At 39.2% G+C, this 19,682-nt stretch overlaps 1 protein-coding gene across 3 annotated transcripts in view; it reads left to right on the top strand.

Moving 5' to 3' along the window:
• The first annotated feature begins 615 nt into the window (after positions 1 to 615).
• Positions 616 to 19,682, top strand: part of TBC1D19 (TBC1 domain family member 19) — a 61,284-nt gene continuing 42,217 nt past the window's right edge. For all 3 annotated transcript variants that reach the window (XM_075420666.1, XM_075420668.1, XM_075420667.1), the window contains exons 1-4: positions 616 to 793; positions 11,517 to 11,589; positions 12,358 to 12,403; positions 14,197 to 14,272. In XM_075420666.1, coding sequence (XP_075276781.1) covers positions 695 to 793; positions 11,517 to 11,589; positions 12,358 to 12,403; positions 14,197 to 14,272 — 294 coding nt within the window. In that variant the 5' untranslated portion in view covers positions 616 to 694. The remainder of the gene's footprint in view (positions 794 to 11,516; positions 11,590 to 12,357; positions 12,404 to 14,196; positions 14,273 to 19,682) is intronic.

The following is a 19,682-nucleotide window of genomic DNA, read 5'->3' on the forward strand; positions in this document are numbered from 1 at the left end:
GCTGTTGACGGCAGCAGCTCAGGTGAGGTGCAGTCGCTGGCTGTAAGAGAACGCTTAGTCCTTCCCAAGGCAAGGCCAGGCAGGTTAATTAAGCCGTGAGTAACGATGACGTAGGATATTATTTAACTCATCAGTGAGACAGACTGAGAATGCTCAGTCAGTTACAGGCCTGGTGCCGGGTCCCAGGTGGGGTGGCCAAAGCCCAAGACCCGCCTGCAGGCTTTCCCTAATGCTTATTTCTGACTCTCATTCCGGCAATGATAGATTGTAAATGTTTATTTAGGAAATAGAACCAGCGCCTGAGGTTTTTACCAGAGCTGCAGGCAACCGCTACCTAGCCTCAGGCCCTCGGGCTGGTGGAGGCCTGCCAGGTGCCTGGGGAGAGGTGGCAGCTGCAGGCTCCGCCGGAGTGGTCTCGCTGGCCCTGGGTACAGCGCGGGGCCTTCCGAGCTGACCGGCGGTGATGCGGCGGGGGTATGTCCCGCACCGGGCAACCGAGCGGCCGCTGCCCCGCTCCGGTCACGACGGGCGGTGGGGAACTGTTCTGCGAGGCGCCGCTTTCCACCCGGACGCGGCCGCAGAGGAGCGCCCCCGCTCCCGCGGTTGCCTGGTAACGCCGCTGAACGAGGCGGGGTGCCGCGGCGAAAGCGGTCCGGCGGAGCAGCCCGCCGGCCGGCAGGGCCCTCGCGCCGCGATGCTGGAGCCGGACAGCGGGCTCTCCCTCACCATAGCGCGGATCGTGCAGCGGCTGAAGGGCTCCAGCCTCCACTCCCAGCTGGAGCGACAGGCCCGGGTGAGCTCCGACCTGGCGCTGTGCCCCCCGGGCCCGCCTCCCTTTCCCGCTCCTCCTCCCCCGGCGCTTTGTTCGCGGCCCCCGGCCCGGCCCGGCCCGTGCGGCCTCAGCCGGCGGTCTGGGGCCTCCTTCCTACCCTCCCCTCGCTCGGCGGAGCCGGAGAGCAGCTGTGTTTGTAGTTTCTCCCCTTGGGACTGAAGGATTTCGCAGTGAAGATGAAGACTATCCTCTTGAAATCTCACTGCTTCAAATAGTTCCTAAAATGAATCGCTTTGTCTTTTAATCTCTAATTTGGAAAGCTTTAAACCGGCCCCCCCTGCCCCGAGTTTGGTGGAAGGAAGTGAAAATAAATGAAAAACGCACATAAAAGTACATTTTTTTCGTAACTGGGAAAACAGTTGCTTGCTCATGTTTGGTAACTTGCCAGTGCTTGAAACCAGCTTTGCATATTTCAGCTGAACTTAATTTCCAATTTTCGTGACCATATTAACATGGTAGTGGTGCTATAACGATTGTTTTACGTTATTGAAATACTTTGGGTTGGGTTTTATAAAACCTTGGGTCTTATTTGGGTTTTTTTGCAAGCAGTGCTTAAAATTGTGTAGATTTTTTTTGGGGTAGAATGTCTGTTATCTCATTGTCTGCCTTAGTTTTGCTGGGTTTTTAGATGAAACATGATTTTCTTCCCTGAATGTCCCTAAAGCTTTCCAGAGCAAGTGACATCACTGCGTGCCTTTTCTGTGGTTTTGGTTTGTTTTTCAGTTTGCTGGTTTGGTCTATAAATGCTTTTTTTTTAAATGTATGTCTGCTTTGCTCCTGTTGGCTGACTGCTCTCTCAATATGTGAGTAAGCAAATGTGCATGACTTGAAGGGGGCTGGAATTATAAGAGAGTGTAGACATTGGGTTCTGTTAAGTCTTGGGGAATTCAGCATCCCAAATAGGTAGCCTGACATGAGGTGTGGAGAGTCAAATTCAAGACCTTGTCCTCAATATAAGGCAGTGATGGGATTTCAGAACAGGACTCTCTTTTAGCAGCTCTGTTACTGATTGTAACAGAACCTATATGTACTCACCCCTGCATCCGTTCATTTGTCTCTGACTCCCGTGAGGCCTGATTTCACAGTCATTTGATACTTTGCATGTTGCTTTTGAAACACGAGGAAGCTTGGTGTCATCAGGAGCTGGCGGGGTGTTTAAATGCTGCTGGTGGATGGCTACTTTGTACAGGTGGACGCCCTGAGGACCTTAGCAGTGCTCTGCCACGGTGGTGTTTGATGCCTGAAAGGGCAGTTAAATGCCTAAATCCCTCCCTGACTCTACAGCATATCAGTTTTCTCAGTACAAGTAGAAACTCTGCATAATTAAAACATAAAGGTAACCTAAAAAATAAATAAAGCAGAGCGTAATGACCACAGCCAAGCCTGTCATGACAGCTTTGCAGAGCGCTGTTTTACGAATTTCTTGGATAAGAAAAAAACCTTAAGTATACATAGGTCAGAGGATTATTCTGCTCATATCAAGTGCTAAAGAGAAAGAAAATAAATGGCGACAAATACTGAGGTTGATTCTTAGAGTAGGTGTTGTAAGAGTTTGTAATAGAAGATTAAATCATAGCTGTAATTCAGTGTAGTGGTCTGAAAGACTGGAAAGTTTTTAGAAACATCAGCTAGACGATTTCTCAATGTAGAGAGTCATCTTTTGGAGGTTGTAGTTGAAATTAATAGGGCCCAGTGTACGCCCTGTTTGTCAGTAATCTTTATGTTCTCTTTGATCTTGCATTTTTTTTATGCACCTTGCATGCATTTATGTTCTTTCATTTACACTATAGACTTGTTTTATTTATAATGATGGTATAGTCATATTATTGCTATACTATGCAGTTGCACAGGCCTTATCCGCGAGTTCCTTTTCCTTGTCCATCCCTTAGCAGCTGTACAGAATTCTGAAGGTTTCTGAATTTTGCTGCTCTCTGTATTAAATTAATGCTTGATTTCCCTCCCACTACATGGGGTATTTCTGAATTTGCGTTATCAAACATGAAATCTTTGCTGTTGCTGTGCATCATACCTGAACTCCAGTTTGTTGGTAGGGTGCGGTGGGGTTTTTGTCCGCTGGGTAACAGGCAGTTTCTGGCCAATGCTTAGTGTGCACTGGTTGCAATATTCATCAATAGGTTGTCCCTTTTTATATGATTTTTATGGTATTTTGGGGGAAGCATACTGTATTTTGAGAATTCTGTTGAGGCAATGCATCAGAATAAAACTTACTTATTGTTTTGGATATTGATACTACAGTTTTATTTTACCTTTATAAACATAGCTGTTTGTCTGTCAGTGTAGAAACCGACTTTGCTGATACTTCTTCCTCAAAAATATTTACCATCTCTGAAAACATGAAAGTCAGAATGGATCTGAAGGTCCGTTGTAATATTGCCGGACATCTTTGAGAGGTCATGTAGTCTCACAAACAGTATGTTAATTATTAACAAAAACTCTGTTTTGTAAATTCATCTCTTCTTTTAATGTCTAGGAAGGGGAGCTCAAAATGAACAGCTTCTTTCACAAGTTAATAGGATTTTGGGAAAAACACAATATCCTGACATTATTTGTGAGAGATGATAGAGTAGCCCTGTGGTTATGAACTGATGTTCATAATGTTTGAACTGGCGCAATGTTTGGCTGTGACTAACAACCTGAGCTAGTGTCAAGGACTGTGATACACAATCTATTTGAAATAAGTTTGGCGTGGGCACGAAATGATTTGCTGTCACAGCTCTAGCTCTGGGGATACCAAGATAATCACATTTTTGTCCTGAGGACTGAAGTAGAGGTAGGGTCATACGCTTGTTAGTGACGATTTGGGAAATAAATGTTAGGTTAATTTTGTAGGTTGAGTTTTGGTATATTGGTAATGTGCCTGCAGTTAAGGAGATTAATGCAGGAAAGAGTATAAATGTGCCTGTCATTTGCTTTGGAATTTCTTCTGAGCGTATTTTGTAGTGTGTTTGAAAGGAAAGAGCAACGGTTACAAAGAGCCAAAATATTAGGTAATAGGTTTTCAACAGGTAGAATTGCTGCTGGGATTACTGGGGCATCCGAGGAGAAATCTGATCTCTGTTTCCCAGGCACATCTTTCACTGTGTGTGAGCTTGTAACCAAATGTGTTTGCTTTTGTCTTAATTTTTTCTCTTTCCTTTCTGAAATGTAAATGTGTTTAAGGTAAAAATTAGAGTGGTTAGAAAAACTGAGTCACGGACCTCTTCAATCACAAAACACAGTTTGAAAACAATTTTTTTGTGAAATATTGCTAAAATTTTGGTTTAGGGAAAAATCTTTTTAAGGGAACTAACAATAACAATGGAACAATTCAGAGACATGAAAAAAGTGCTACCTTTTTAACACATTTTCATTTGAAGACAGTTCAGAAACTTGTTTTTCATCATGTTTTGAAGGAAGGCCGGCTTTATTAATCAGTCTTCATTTTTGTCCTCTCCAGACCTCTAATAAAAGTCAGTCTGAGTTGCGTGGAACCTCTAGTGGCTAGGGGCAAATAACAAGTAAAGTTAAAAAACAAAAAAAACGCACCAAACAAAAGTCTCAGTAGTTTGTTCTAAAGAACTTTTCTAAAACAGAAGGTGAAAATAAAATCAAAGTTAAATGTTCTAAATTATGCTTTAAATTGAACAAGACTCACAATACAAGGAATCCCTCTGGGCATTTTTTGTGTTGGTGTTCTCAGATCTGTTTTTTGTAGGTATGTCTCTAGTGGGACAACTTGAAGGAGAACTTGTAGGAAAACAGGGTAATGGCTGTCAAAGTAGGCCAAAAGTTGTAACTAGAGTCTAAGAATCAGCCCTGACACCCCATCCCACCCCACTCTGACAAGTGAGTATTAAGTTTGGGAGTGAGAAAAGATTTTTAGGAGGTACCTGAAGGTACAAACAAGGTGTGAAGAGGACATATGCTAGGATATGTCATCATCAGAACAGACCTGTGACTAGTATGAGAAAGGTTTAAAGAAAATATTAATCAAAGTGAGAGGTAAAGGTCTTCATGAGACTTCAAATGGGGCAGAGGAGAGGACCTGCTTGCTTTGGGAGCAGCAGGAACGTTGTGGCTGGGATATTGCCGGACTGTGTGCTGCTAAAAGGAGTGCAGGTAAACATCTTAGAATAATTTATGCAGAGTGAATGGTTTGCAAGATATCGGAGGATATTGTTTTCATGACATTTTTCTCCAACAGCTAAAAACCAAAACTGATACTGATCCCTACTTAAGTAAAAGATCAAATTAAGAAGGAGAATTTTTGTGTGAAATGTAGCATTTATTAGATAAAACTTAGCAAATAAATGTAGGCTCATGAGTTATCATAGATAATTAAAGATTCGTTTTCGTGCATTGCATTTAACAAAGGGCTTACTATCCCCTCCTGACAGAGCTTGTACTTTGATTTGAATGGTTCAGCAGTAACATTTGCAGTACAGTGAATTTTAAATTGAATGCAGTTATGTGTATGTTGAACAGATTATGGAGCTCAGAAGCAATGCAAGTTTGATTTGCAGACATTTGTGGGTTTTGTAATGTATATTATGTTTTACCATGCGTGTGTATATTTTATTTGCAGCACTAATTTTATATTCAAATACAACCCAGAAAATTTATTAAAACATCAAAAGTATATTAAAAATGTATCCTGCATATCTTGTAGGAGAACATAACATTTGAAGCTCTTTATTTCTCTTTGAGATAACTGAAGCTCTCTGCCTCAACTGCTAGGTTATTTTTACTTGTATAAGAAAGTTGTTGCGGTTTTGCCTCAATTTGCAATAAAGAACCATGCAGTTACTCTCTCACTCCTTTCCCCTCCTCGGTGGGATGGGGAGGAGAATGAGAGGAAAAAAAGGCAAAACTTTTTTTGGGACCATTTTTGTGGCCTCCTCTGGACCCACTCCAGCAGGTCCATGTCTTTCCTGTGCTGAGGGCTCCAGAGCTGGATGCAGGACTCCAGGCAGGGTCTCACCAGAGTAGAGCAGAGGGGCAGAATCACCTCCCTCAACCTGCTGGCCACGCTGCTTTTGATGCAGCCCAGCTGTGAGCGCATGGTGCCGGGCCATGTTCAGTTTCCCATCAACTGGCACCCCCAAGTCCTGCTCCTCAGGGCTGCTCTTAATCCACTCTCTGCCCAGCCTGTATTTGTGCTTGGGATTGCCCTGATTGATGTGCAGAGCCTTGCACTTGACCTTGTGGAGCTTCATGATGTTCACATGGGCCCACCTCTCAAGCCTGTCCAGGTCCCTCTGGACGGTATCCCTTCCTTCCAGCGTGTCAACTGCACCATGCAGCTTGGTGTCATCATCAAATTTGCTGAGGGTGTGCTCAATCACACTGTCCATGTTGCCATCAAAGATGTTAAAAAGCACCGGTCCCAATACCGATCCCTGAGGAACGCCAGTCGTCACTGGTCTCTACTTGGACATTAAGCCATTGACCACAATTTTTTCAGTGTGACTGTCCAGCCAATCCCTTATGCACCAAGTGGTTCATCCATCAAATCCATGTCTCTCCAATTTAGAGACAAGTAGGTCATGTGGGACAATGTCAAATGCTTTGCTCATGTCCTGGCAGACGACGACATTGCTCTTCCATTATCCGCTAATGCAGTAACCCCGGCGTAGAAGGCCACCAAATTTGTCAGGCACGATTTGCCGTTAGTGAGGCCGTGTTGGCTGTTGCCAGTTACATCATTTTCCATGTGCCTTAGCATAGTTTCCAGGAGGATCTGCTCCATGATCTTGCCGAGCAGAGAGGCAAGACTGACTGGCCTGTAGTTCCCCAAGTCTTCCTTTTTTCCCTTTTCAAAAATGGGGGTTATGTTTCTTCTTTTCCAGTCACTGAAAAGGGGATTATTTGTTAGTTTTCGTTGAATTTACTTCTGCTAAAGCTGGACTATATTTGGGGTAGTGTGCTTTATTGCAATTTGGGAAATGATATCAATAAAAGCTAAAAATATTGTGCGCTTGTGCAAAATCATAATGAGCAGTAGTAAATGCTCTGAAAATGTACGTACTTATCTAAAAGAAAAAGGTTTTGGAGAGAAATGATGGATAGCCTGTAAAAATATTTGTATTGTGTAAAGTTATTTGCAGAATTGTTTGCAGCAGGATAAGAATGTGTGTTCACCTGATGCAGTTCCACATTTCAGTGTAGTTGGATCACTTCTCTGCGGTGTTTATTCTTGCTGAGAAAAGAAATAGTTGAACACAGGAGTTATGCTGGAACACTTTGTTCTGTCAAGCCTCCTCTTTGTAGTGTGTTACTGGTCCTCTAGCTATTCTCCTGTAATACTCTGAGTACTGTGTGTTGATGGCTGGTCTGTCCTCTTGCATGAAATGCTGCTCCAGTCATGATGACTGAATGCCATTTCCAAATTTAGATGTTGATTTGCAGATAGATTTGTCTCTTTGTATTCACTTGCTCTGCAAGTCAATTTGCTGCACCCAGCAACTTTTCCCAACTAGCTCTGTGCTATCCTTTTGCTTGCTTTCAGCCAGGTCAGTGCTGAGTGTCTGGATTTTCTTCCGTCTTGGCATCCAAGTACAGAAAGTGTAATCCATTTAGAGGATCTTTTATGATGGTGACTGCCCAGATCTCAGCAGGATACCTTACAAAAATCAAAGGCAAAGAAGATGTGCACAGAACATAAAGAGAAAGGATTGCTAGTGGTATCTTAGCCCCCCTTTTGGAAGGTTTGGCAAAATTTTGAAAGTCCCCAACACTGTCCTTTCTCTTCTGTACAGCTGAAGGACAAGAGGGTGCCAACAGAGGCTGTAATGATAGCTTGTTTTATGAATGAGTGTCCAACAGCTGGTTGCTTCTTGGTTTGCAAGAAGCTGACCAAGGCTGTAGATGAAGGTGGACACTCAACTCTTGAACCCTGGTGCCCTACCCGTAAGAATATGCACCATGCCAGTTATACTGGAAGAGAAACAGGTAGGCATTAACTTTTATTAAAAATCAGTTGTTAATGCCTGCTGAATATGCTGCATTCCTTCCTGTCTTCTTTCAGGACTCTGTCTTGGCCTAGCTGAACCTCTGAATAGCATGGTTTCTTCCCTGGTCTGGCTGTCACTCTTTGCCTTAACAGGTTGTTGCCTAATATTGCTCACTCTCCTTTACCCTGCTTGTGATAGCCTCCTGATAGTACCAGTTTTTTTTTTAAAGGAAGATACTTGTTTGTCAAGATGTTTGTATTGAAATTGAAGAACCTGTAGTTCTACTGGGGCATATGCTGCATTTTGATCATGCAGGAAATTATTTCAGTTCATCATTACAAATTTTATCAAGGTGGTTTTTTTTCTCCCAATAAACCTTAGCCAGACATTTTTATCAGTGTAAATTGTAGTAATGCTTTTTATATAAAAAAAATTTTGTCAACGTGTTTTTCGTTCTACCAGAAAAACATAGGGGATGAAAATGCAAATGCTACTTAGGCAGTACATTGTATCAAGCAGTTTATAACAAACAAACCCTACCAAAATACCTAAGTTTTTTTGCAACATAGTGCAATACAGAGGAAGGTTAGACCAGTTAGTCCAAAGGGAAGATAAAAGTACGTGGGAGACCCAGTCTAGTAACTTTGGAACATCAGGTCTGCTGGGTCTCCTTGACTCCTCAATTTAGTGCCCATGAACACCCATGTAAATTCTGAAGGAGTACCATCCTGTTAAGTTGTGGCAAAGCAATTCTGAAGGGAGTCCTTTCTCCTACTGAAGTATTTTCTTCTTTGGCGGTGTTACACAGAGCTAGGGTGTATTCTTCTGTGTTAGAACTGGCTGCAGCCGCTAGCTGGACCGTCTGCCAGGTTCTCACCTTTCGGGTATCTAATTTCTGATTTGAAAACTGAATGCCAATCCAGTATGCAATGAGTCCTTAACAGTAACAGTTTCTGTGGCTCTGTAGCTCTGCGAAGTGATGTAGGAATGTATTGAGCATAATCCAGAAGTAAACAAAAGGAAAATTGGAAATGGGAGGAGGCTTTGACAACAGTGTCCTGAAATGGCAAGAGTTGGGGACAGAAATGCCCTGATAATTTGGAGGGGGAGGATTTTCATGTTTCTTATAGGAAAATTTGTCTCAGTAGGGTGTTTTGCAATCAAGAGAAGGAAAAGGGCACAGGAAACAGGCTAAAAATAAAAATTTTGATAAATTAAATATTAGCATAGGAATATTTGCTGCAGCTGCAGCAGGGCTAGGAATGGTCAACTAGAACTTGACTGAATAAATGGGCATGAAGAGGTGAAGGTAACTGATGGAGATTGATGCACCAACGTAATCCTTGGGAGAAAGTTTTCCCCAAAGTTCTGTCCTGCTTCCTTTTTGACTGCCTCCTTGCTGCATACAAAAGAGTCACTGGCTTTTTGTTCTGCAGCTGGCGAACAGGCTCTGTTGGGAACAGCAGTTTGCAAGAAAGTCCTCTATTGTATCTTGTGGCCTGGCAGGGAAGATGGGAAGTTGTCTGTGTGGACTGAACTGCTTTATCCCCTCTCATGCAATATGCTGTTTCAATTCCCAGGAAACTACAAAAAAAAAAAAGGGTCATCAGTATAAGTGTCAGACCTTCCTTAATGAGCCAAAAGCTCAAAAATTTTACACGTGTGAACACCAGACAAGTAAAATACTATTCTCCTGATTGCACTTTTGTCACCTCTTGCACTGTTTACAATGTTAAGATGATGAACCCGCTTTTTAGTAGACTGTAAAGCTTTGTTGTTGTGATTTATCATCTGTCAATGAGTTGTATTTGTGAGGGGTTTTTTGCACATCTAAAAAATATTTTGAAGCATGTGTATCAGGCCCCACAGGTAAACACCCCATGGACCTTGGGATTAAAATTGGGTATAGTTAACCCAGAAGACAAAGTGAACATTTTCAAAAGTGTGCACAAAATCTTCTGAGGAACAGCAAGGCACAATCTGCCCAGTTTGACGCATATTACTTTATTTAAAATTCATACAGCAGTGGTATAAAACCACTGCCTTGTAGCAGAAAAAAATGGAACTCAGCCTGACATGTGTAAGTCCAAAACGGACATAGGACTTTCCATCAAAGTAGGTTCAGAAGGAATCCTTCATAAAGCTGTTGCTTAAAAAGGGCATTTTGTGAGCTGCCCAACAACTCCTATGAAAACCTTTCTTTGTTTTCCTGCCTTAAGTGATGATCCCTTGCCAGCTTTTACCATTGTGCTGAATGGAGTTTGTATTCGTCATTTGACATGAGAGCTGTGCAGCTTATGGCTTGTGTTTTTAATTATCTTTCTTTCTCAGAAAGCATGCTTACAGTCTCTGCTTTTGCAGTCAATAAACCAAATGTAAAAGCCTTGCTTACCTGTAATGGCAAGGTGACTTAAAATAAGAGCAGAAATGCTGATGCTATCAGTCTCTGAGTTACTGGCCATTCCCCCTTTCAACTAGGGTAAATTGAAAGATTTTCTTAAAATTCTGTGTCGTGAATTCATCTAGACCAACTCTTCCAGCAAGCTATGCAACACAGCAAATACCCTCGTACAAACTGTGAGGCAAATGGTGGGATTGTGGAGTTTTAGTTGTGTGTGATGGGCCTAAAGCATGCCGTACTGTCAACAATGCTGTTAGGGCTGGCAGACTCCACAGGCCTGTGAAAGTTTATTTTTAATAGCAGCATAGCTTACTGCAGTAGAATCAGCAGCTGATACACCTACAGCATATTGCTGAGTAGGTGTGGGTAAGAGATGCCTCGTGTTTATAGGTAGATGATGTGGCTATATGCTTCTAACATATGCCTTGAGCTGTTGTGGCAGTGGAGTAAGTTGCACGCAGATCTCCTGGTGCTATTTTCGAGTTAGCAGCCAGGGTTGCTATGTCTGGTGTTAATCAGCTATTGCCACACCCCATGTTTAGGAAAATATGTGTTAGGAGTTTCTGTGGAGTGACTTCTGAGCTTCTGATTGTTGTCCTTTTGGACCTTTGTGGTCTATTTGTGTTCTCCTCTTGGTCTAGCTATAGAAGAAGAAGGAGATGCTGTAGCAGCTGCTCCTGCTGTTGCTGAAAAATCTGCAGCAACCTCTGCGTGGTAGTGTCCTGATACAGTTGTAAAGCTGGTTGGTGCCTAATTGTCTGTGTCCAGTGCATTTCGTTACAAGAGACTGTATATACCCCGTAATCACAGCTGCAGTGGAGAATGTTTGGTCCAAAGTTTTCATTTGGGATTTGAGGATGGCATTTCTTGTCTGAAAGAGGTGAACCGTGGGAGGTTAAATAAGAAGTTATGGAACATTTTTAGTTTGATTCTTTCATGTAGAATACAATGAGTGGCTTCTAGTTATTTGTTTGTGTACCTTATGACCCATCTTTTAATGTGTAGAGTCTAGCATTTGTGCTTTGTGGGGTACTTGCCCAGGATATTAAGCATATATGTCACTGCATACTCCCTCTCTCTTTCTCTCTCTGCTTGCCCACAATACAGCTTTTAGCACTGATGTAAAAGCAAAGACATCAAGTGAGAAAAAAGTTGGCTGATTTTTTTTTTTTTACTGCAGTTACCATTGTCAGATTAGTAGGAAGCATTTTGCTTTGTGTGTGACTTTAAGTATGTATGTTTCTTATTTTATAACTTAAAATATGCAGTTTGCTGTCTTTTTAGTGCTTGCTTGATGCTTATTTATTTATTAATTTATTTTTCATATTAGGTTAGCCTACACAATCCAGATATTAAACTGGAATCATTAAAAGAAGATATTAAGGATTTTCTGAAGACGTCAGGTTTGTAATACTTCATTGATACATTTGTGAATAGTATAGATCTATGTAAGAATATATATGACATACATGATAAAAGTAGTAGTTGTGCAGCTTGGTATCTTGTCGCTGACAGTAGCCAAAACCAGACATTCAGTGATTCCAGATTATTAAACGAGATAGAGAAAATTAAAAGGGAAAAAAGTTCTTGGGTTCCAGCAGCATTTTGAAAAACATACTGTGCAAAGAGGTGATTTTACCATTTTAGAAGATACTGGTAATTTTTTTTGAAAGTTCTGAATGATACAAGAGTGGAGTCACTTCTGAAAATGGAAATTAGCATTCATGGAGGTACTCTTGAAAATTTTACCCTTAGTCAAATTTCCAGTTTCCATTGGAAGTTGCAGGCTGTGTAACTAGAATGTGAAGATTTGATGGTAAGTGGTGTAAGATTTATAATAATTACGAACATTGGTCTATTAATATTTATAGATGTTTTAACAATATGATGGCTTTGGAAAAATAGCATATAATTTTTTAACCAAAACTGTGTTGTAGTTATTTGGGCAGTAGATGGAAATAAAGGATATGCAACCTTAATACAGATCTCAACTTACGGTTTTTCCTGTCTTAATTAGGTTAAGGTTTCTTCATCTCTTTCTGTCTGTCTGGTAGGCAGACATGAACTGAGACAGGACAGAAACCTCTAGTGACTGCAAAGCAGCCTCTGATTCATGTTCCGTTAGTATTAATTCCTAAAGTTGCCTTCTGGATATTTTTTTGTTTTAACAGGTTGGGAAAAGAAGCTTCAGAATGCTGTTTATAGTGAACTCAATGTGTGAGTTTATTATTTTTATTTAATAAGTTCTACTCCCATGATTTACTTTTGATTCATTTGTATATATGGGTGTATGATGTGTTACTATTATCTGCAAGATCTGTCATACCAAGGGTGCCTGCTTCTTTTCTTTTTTTATAGTGCCATTATTTCTTTTTCATCCTAGTGAAAATAGTGGACTCGAGTACATTTTAAAGAATGAGTGAAACAAATATCACTGTGTTTTTTTAGTTACTTTAGTAATGTCTTTGCTCTTCTACTTCCCGAGTTACCAACAGTCATAATATAATTCTTGTGTAGCTGAAGTAGTTGCTACAAATGAATTTTAATTATTTTCAGATGTTGGTGACAGCATTGCGTGTATTTGTTCTATTAATTACTAAAAAAAAAATAAATCTTTGAGATAGTGGATCTCTAACTTACCAGATCAGTGCTCATCATGCTTGCAATATGGTTATAAACACAATGAATTTTGTGAAATTCCCTTTTACTGTTGTTCAACAGACTTTGGATTATACTTCTGGGAAATGTAGGTTGCCTTTACATTCTGACGAGGTGGAAAGATGAATTTCATAACAGATGAAACCGTAAATGCAACTATATAATTAGAAATGTTTATGCAAATGTGTGCTAATTTAAATAAGCTTATTAGAGTTACCAGTTTTCAACAATGTGTCTTAGTGGTACGAGGGAGTTGATTCAGCAAAATACTTGTAAATGCATCTGTTAGTAAGGATTCATCTTCATGATATCTTTCAAGGGAAAAATGTTTACCTGTCTTTTGGACTGATGCTTATGCTGTCCTTGAGATCAAGGAAATAAGCTGCAAACAATAATGAGATTAGTCCTGGAAAATTGAAATTAACTAAGAATACCATGATTTCATAAGCATTGTGGAAAAGCCAAGGAACAGCACTGCTGAAATTTGTTAGTATTGATTACATTTTATACATAGGCACAGAGTTGTCCAGAACAAATTAGTGGCAAGTACAAGAATGACCTTACCAGTTAAAAATGGGAAGAAAATTGGGGAAGGTTTCCCAAAATCATATGATAGGAACTGATTGAGTACATTTAACAACTGAAAATTCAGCCTAACTATAAGAGAAGCTTTGTGTAAATTTTGTTTCCTGAAAGACATTTGAGACAGCTAAAATTAAGCTGGATGAAATGTTTGCCAATAACTCACTGAAAATAATCTGCACTACTGGAAAACAAATTAGTAGTTTGTGTTTTTTTTTTAGTTTTGTTCCAGGTTTTTATTCTGGCATAATGCAGTTTATGAACCGATATTCAACTTTGCTTAGGTCAACGCCACAAAGTTCTGATCTCTTTGGACATGTACATGTTCACTATTGATTTTTAAAAGGAAATCCTCCAAAAAATATATTGTCTCTTGAAAAAACATAATATCCTGGATAGTAAAATTTCCAGGGAGTCATAAAGATGACATGATGTGAAGAGAATACCCATCCAAAATACCTGATTTGTTCATAGAATTATTTTATTTTATTTTACAAATATGTGAAATGATGAGGAAGTATTATTTTTAATATAAAAAGAACTCATGCTGAAATGTTATTAATACTTACATATCTTTATATTGTTTGTGTCCATAGGAAAGGATGAGGAAGAACTAATACTAAAACAATGCTTATTCTTAGCTTTGATCAACATACATGGTGGTTTTACTAGTGCTGTGATGAAAGAAGTTATATTTAGGTTTACAAAAACAGGATTAATTAAGCAAAATAAAACTCCGAACATTTAAAATACGCTATACTTTCTTTAAGGTTTCCTTCGCCCTGTCATCCTGCAGCACCACCTGAGCATATGAAAGAACCGTTAGCTTATATGAGGAAAGCACAGGTTAGTTGTTATCAATGTTATTGTTCGTATCAGATCTTTGATTAGACTGTTTGAGATTTACTCTGTATAATGGTGTTGTGCAATTTCTAGGTTTTATACCTTAGGGAATATACAGATTTCTAACTGTGTCAAAGTTAATAATAATGTTATATATGTGACATTTTACATAAATGCAAAAAAGGCTCAAGTAATTCTCCAAGCGTGATAGAAGTAGGATATAGTGGCATGTGGGTGAATATTGTAGAATAGAGACAATGTGAAATACGTCAAGGAGGAGAATTTGATTTTGTTGGGAAGACGAAACAGTGTAGCTATAGGTCATTTCACTTAGGGTTACTAAAATACTGCTTTGAAGAGACACAGCAGGCAGTTTCGCAATGGAAGACAACAGGTCAGAGAGATAGCGAGATCTGCAGAAAGAAGAGATATATTTAGTACTTAGAAATGCGAAAGGAAGATGAAAAGTATAGAGCTAAGGAGCTTAAGGCGCTTAAGGCATATTGAAGGAAAATAAGAGAAACTGGACAATAGAAAATTAAATGAGGATTTTTTTGTGTCAGGAAAATTAATATTTTTGCTTCATTGATTTTATTTTTTCGCCAATATATGCCATTTGAAATCAATAAAAAAGATCCACCTAAAAATGTAAAAGAAAATGCTTCAGCAACATGATCTAATCCAAATATCTGAGGTAGGGATAAAATTGTATTTAACTCAGCCGTGCCTAGAAATATATTGCAGTATTCTTTTACAAGGTCTTCAGCGAATTGTGTTATTTTTTCAATCATATTGTTGCTTATTCCGGTAAGTCTTACCTTGCTGTCCCGGGTTTCAGTCTTTAGCATTTAGGGAAAAAGATTGTATTTAACAATTTTTCTTCTCTGGTGTGAAATGTAATGCCACAATTTACTGCCTGAAAATCATCAGTTATCAGTTTACTAATGTGAAAACCACAGAGGTGTATCTATGTGTGTGTTTGTTTAAACCAGTTTCATTGGTTATTATTTTACAAAAGTGTCTACAATACTTACAGTAAACAATATTTTTAGCTCTATGTGAAAAGAACTGTTTTTCTAATAGTTTAAGAATGAGTAGGAGAAGTCCTATCTTGACTCGCTTCAAAATTTCATAGCCTTATTTCAAAGAGCATTACGCATCTGTGTCCTCTGGGGTGGGTTAACCGTGGTGGGCAGCTCAGCTGCTCACTCACAACCCCAGCGGAATGGGGGAGAGAATCAGAAGGGCAAAAGTGCGAGAACTTATGATAAAGACAGATAAAGATGGTTTAATAGGTAAAGCAAAAGCTACGCATGCCAGCAAAGCAAAACAGGAATTCCTTCACTAAGGCCCATCGACGGGAAGGTGATCGGCCATCTCCAGGAATGCAGGGCGGATCACGCGTAACAGTTACTTGGGCAGACAGACATCCTAACTCTGAACATCCTTCCTCCTTCTTTCTCCCAACTTTTTTATTCAGAGCCTGATGTCATACGGCCTTGGAGTATCCCTTTGCTCAGTTGGTGTCACCTGTCCCAGCTGTGTCCCCTCCCAGCTTCCTCTGCAGCCCCAGCCTGCTCGCTGGTGGGACATCATGAAAAACAGAAAAGACCTTGCTCTGTACACACTTTTCAGCAATAGCTAAAACATTGGCGTGTTACCAACACTGTTTTGATCACAAATCCAAAACACAGCACCATACCAGCTGCTATGAAGAAAATTAACTCTATCCCAGCCAAAACCAGTAGATCCTCTTTCAAATCCTTTTCTGGAATACAACTCTTCAGTAAAGACATATGAATCCTTTTCCTAGAGAAATACTGATTAATAGTGATAGTTATGAAATAGTAATAAATACACAGTTAGAGAATTAACATATTTTCTAAAATCACTGAGGTGTGTGTGAGCATTTGATTTTGAAGATTCACACACATTTATCATTGTAGGTGATAGGTCCATAAGAAAACAATAATGATCAGATCAGTTGGATGACACCTAGATTTTAATTTGTTAATCTTTTTGATTAAAGAGCAATAAGCAATGTAAAAAGCTTACAAAGTTAGTGTTTCTATGATTTTGTTTGGTTTTTTTTAAAATATTTGGGAATAGCTAAAATGCCAACGTACAGGTTGCTAACACCTTTTGGGAGAGAAATGAAAGTGGAAACTTACCAATTTACTTCCGTTAAGTATCAGAAATCTAATTAGTGTTTTGAAAGTAGAAGACTGGTTTTGTTTTATTTGTAGGTAGATTTTATTTTTCACCTTTTTTGTCTTTTAGCATCACAACAGTTGGAAAAGAATATTTTGGTGCTATCAACAAAATTTGTCCTGCTAAAAAAAAGTTCTCCACATAAATCGTATTCTATTTTTATTATGCACAGCCACTGTTTAAGATGCTGTTTCCATTGTTATGAGCTCATTGACGTGTTTTTTATCCTTTTCTGTCTTAATTAATTTTGCTCTATTTCAGAATTCTAGAAAGAAGGGTATTACTCTGAAAACCATCTTACTTTGATATCAGTTATTGGAATGACTTTGAATCAGTAGTTAAAACTATATTAGTTTTTTTCTAGAGTAGATATTAAAATGTTCATAATTAACCCTTTTTTTCCTCAAATTGGTTCTATTTTCTTGTTCTTAGGTGGCAGACTGAAGTTTTTATATTGTATTCGCTTCACTACCTCAAAAGAAAAACAGCTGTCTAGGAAAGGATAGAGCATTAATGGCGACGAGTCGTAATGCTGTGAATCATTCATGTAGTTGTGGTATTGTCCAGTGCAGAAAAAGTACTGCCATTAGTATTTACTTATCTTTGGATATTAATATAACATGATGTGTACTTTCTGATTGTGTGTGCTGGAGAGCTGGTCTTGTGTTTGGGTTGAGATAGATCACTGGGTGCAGCTGCTTTAGTCTGCCATTGTTTAGGTCTTTCCTAGACAGAGAAATACTAGGTCTTTTGTTTGTTTGTTTCCTGAAAAATGTCTGATATAACATTTAGGACCTTTCTGTAAAACATCAGGTTATTTCACATCTCTGGTGTTTTCTGAGCTGTTTGGTTACAGTTGTGGGGAAATAGGTCACCTCTTCCCTCCTTGTTAAACAGCAGAATCATTGCTTAAAACTTATGCATCTTAATGCAGACAAAGTGTTAGCACTAGATTTTAGGATTAAAAATTTGAACTTTGATTTGCTTTACCTGCCCAGCAGAGACTGATTTAAGTTGAAACATTCCTGAATCCATTGAACTGCTGTATTGACTATTTTCATATCTGCATTTTGATCAGGTGAAACGATTGCAGACCTCTTCAACTGTTTGTTTTGTTCCTCAAGTTTGCTGGGAAAGCCTTTGCTAGGTTTAGATCAAGTCTGTTGCAGGCAGCAATGAAGAAATGAAATGGGCAACATGAAAATAAGAGAAAAAAGAGCTAAGGAGAAGCATAATTAGCTGAGTCCAAAGAAATGTTAGGAAGTGTTTCCACAGTCTGATATATCCCAAGAAGCTCTCTTTTGATTGCGTCATATATAGTTTTTACAAAGTTTACAACAAACTAAACACTGTAAGTCTCAACAGGAACTCTTATCATGATAGTCCTGTAATACATAATTCATAAATTTGCACTGCTATGTTTTAATCCATACAGGTCCTTTTTTCTGGTTTTAGCTGTAAGCTAGGAGCTCGTTTCAGAGTTTTGAGAGAAATGTTAAACAAGTAAACTTAAGGAGGAGATAGGTGGGTAAGAAATGATGCCCCATCATCCAGTCACAAAGCATAAGGAGTAAGAAAACAGGAAAGGAGCAGCAATTCTGTGTTGGAGTAGGTCTGCTTGGCTCCAGCAGCTGCTTTCCACAACAGGAGTGGGAAAGGTGTTGCTCTCCAAAGGGAGTCAATGTGAAGTTAACTAGCTGTCTTCAAACGAAGCTGAGATACTCCACTCGCTCTGAAGACCCCATGTTGTTTGAGTTAATAATACTTATTTTTGCTTGCTCTTCTTTAAAGTTTTGTTCCATTATTTCTAAATTTGTCTCCAATGTGAAAAATGATAGGTTTATCTGAAACTTGTGCAGTCAGAAACGTAACTGTGGGTGATCTTTTGCGATACAGCATACCTTCCTGAAGGTAGGGCAGTTCTTAAAACTAGGGCACTGGAGTGCATTCACAAAAATGAGAATTCTGATGTAATACTACAGGACATATTAAGGGTAATTCAGTGTGTTCTACGTGAGTAGCATCAGTTGGTTATTCAAAAATACAGGGACCTAAAAAGAGAAATTGTTCCGTGGTGGGCTGCACTTCAGAATTCGGGGAAGACAGAAGACCATAATTGTCTGTGTTTTAACCTCTTAATCCCTTGCTTCAGTAGATTCTTTACCTCCATGCTTCTGGGCCAAATCTTACTGAAGTGGAGCTTTGCTAAAGCAAATAATTTCCTCTCAGTACTTAAATTTGCATATGTTCCTCTTTGTTCATTTTCAGATCTTGTATTTTGAAGTAAGTCCATAGGTAAGCAAGAAACTTGATTAGAAAATTGCCTTGAAGTACATTGCTGTATTTGCTATTGATTCTCTGGTAGGTTTTTGCCTAGCTAAGACCAGATTCCCCATGCTGTACATGCTATACAGACATGCAGTCAAAAACGCATTCTGATCTGCAAGAGGACTCCCCAGTCCCCTTTAAATAAGAGTAACATTACAGTTGATTTCAGTAGGAGTGTGGGTACTAGGAACTTTTTAAAGTATGATAGAGATGTTTCTATCTGTATCCTAATTTCTCATAGAAGAATAATCCTTAAAGGACAAAAACCAGCTAAATTATTAATTTTTCTTTCTTGAAACAGACTGGTGGACTCTGAAAAAATTAAAATGACAATACTTATGCTTATTCTAATGCTGTGACTGCTGACGATCTGCTTAAAATGTCTTCCTTCAACAGTCAATTAGCCTTTCCTGGTTTCTAAATCTCTTTGAGAAAATAGACTTCAGTGCTTGAATACTTGATAAAGAAAAACGATGCTTTCTTTGAGAAGTACTGAAGTCAAAAGAAATTTGATAAAATTTTTATTATTCCTAGGAAAAATTTCTGTTTCTTGTTACAGAAGTTGGAGTAGGGGATATTCAGATCTCTTTTTGGTCATGTATTGATTTGTTTTTTTGTGTCCTCAATTAAGTAATGACTCTTGTCAGAGGCCAAATGAAAAGTTCCTGAGCATTAGAACGAGAGCAGTGCCAACATGGTTTCTGTATTTCTCTTCTGTTTGAAATTTACAGATTTTGATTAGAGAATATGTACCAAATGAAATCTGTGTCCAGACACCTTGAATTCTACCCACAGAGTAGGTCTTGTTAGGTACACTGTGAAAGAATAAACATTTCTGTCTAGTCTTGTCGAAGAAAGAATTTTAGGATTTATT

The sequence above is a fragment of the Opisthocomus hoazin genome, chromosome 5, assembly GCF_030867145.1.
Source record: "Opisthocomus hoazin isolate bOpiHoa1 chromosome 5, bOpiHoa1.hap1, whole genome shotgun sequence".
In the NCBI taxonomy this organism is placed as follows: domain Eukaryota; kingdom Metazoa; phylum Chordata; class Aves; order Opisthocomiformes; family Opisthocomidae; genus Opisthocomus; species Opisthocomus hoazin.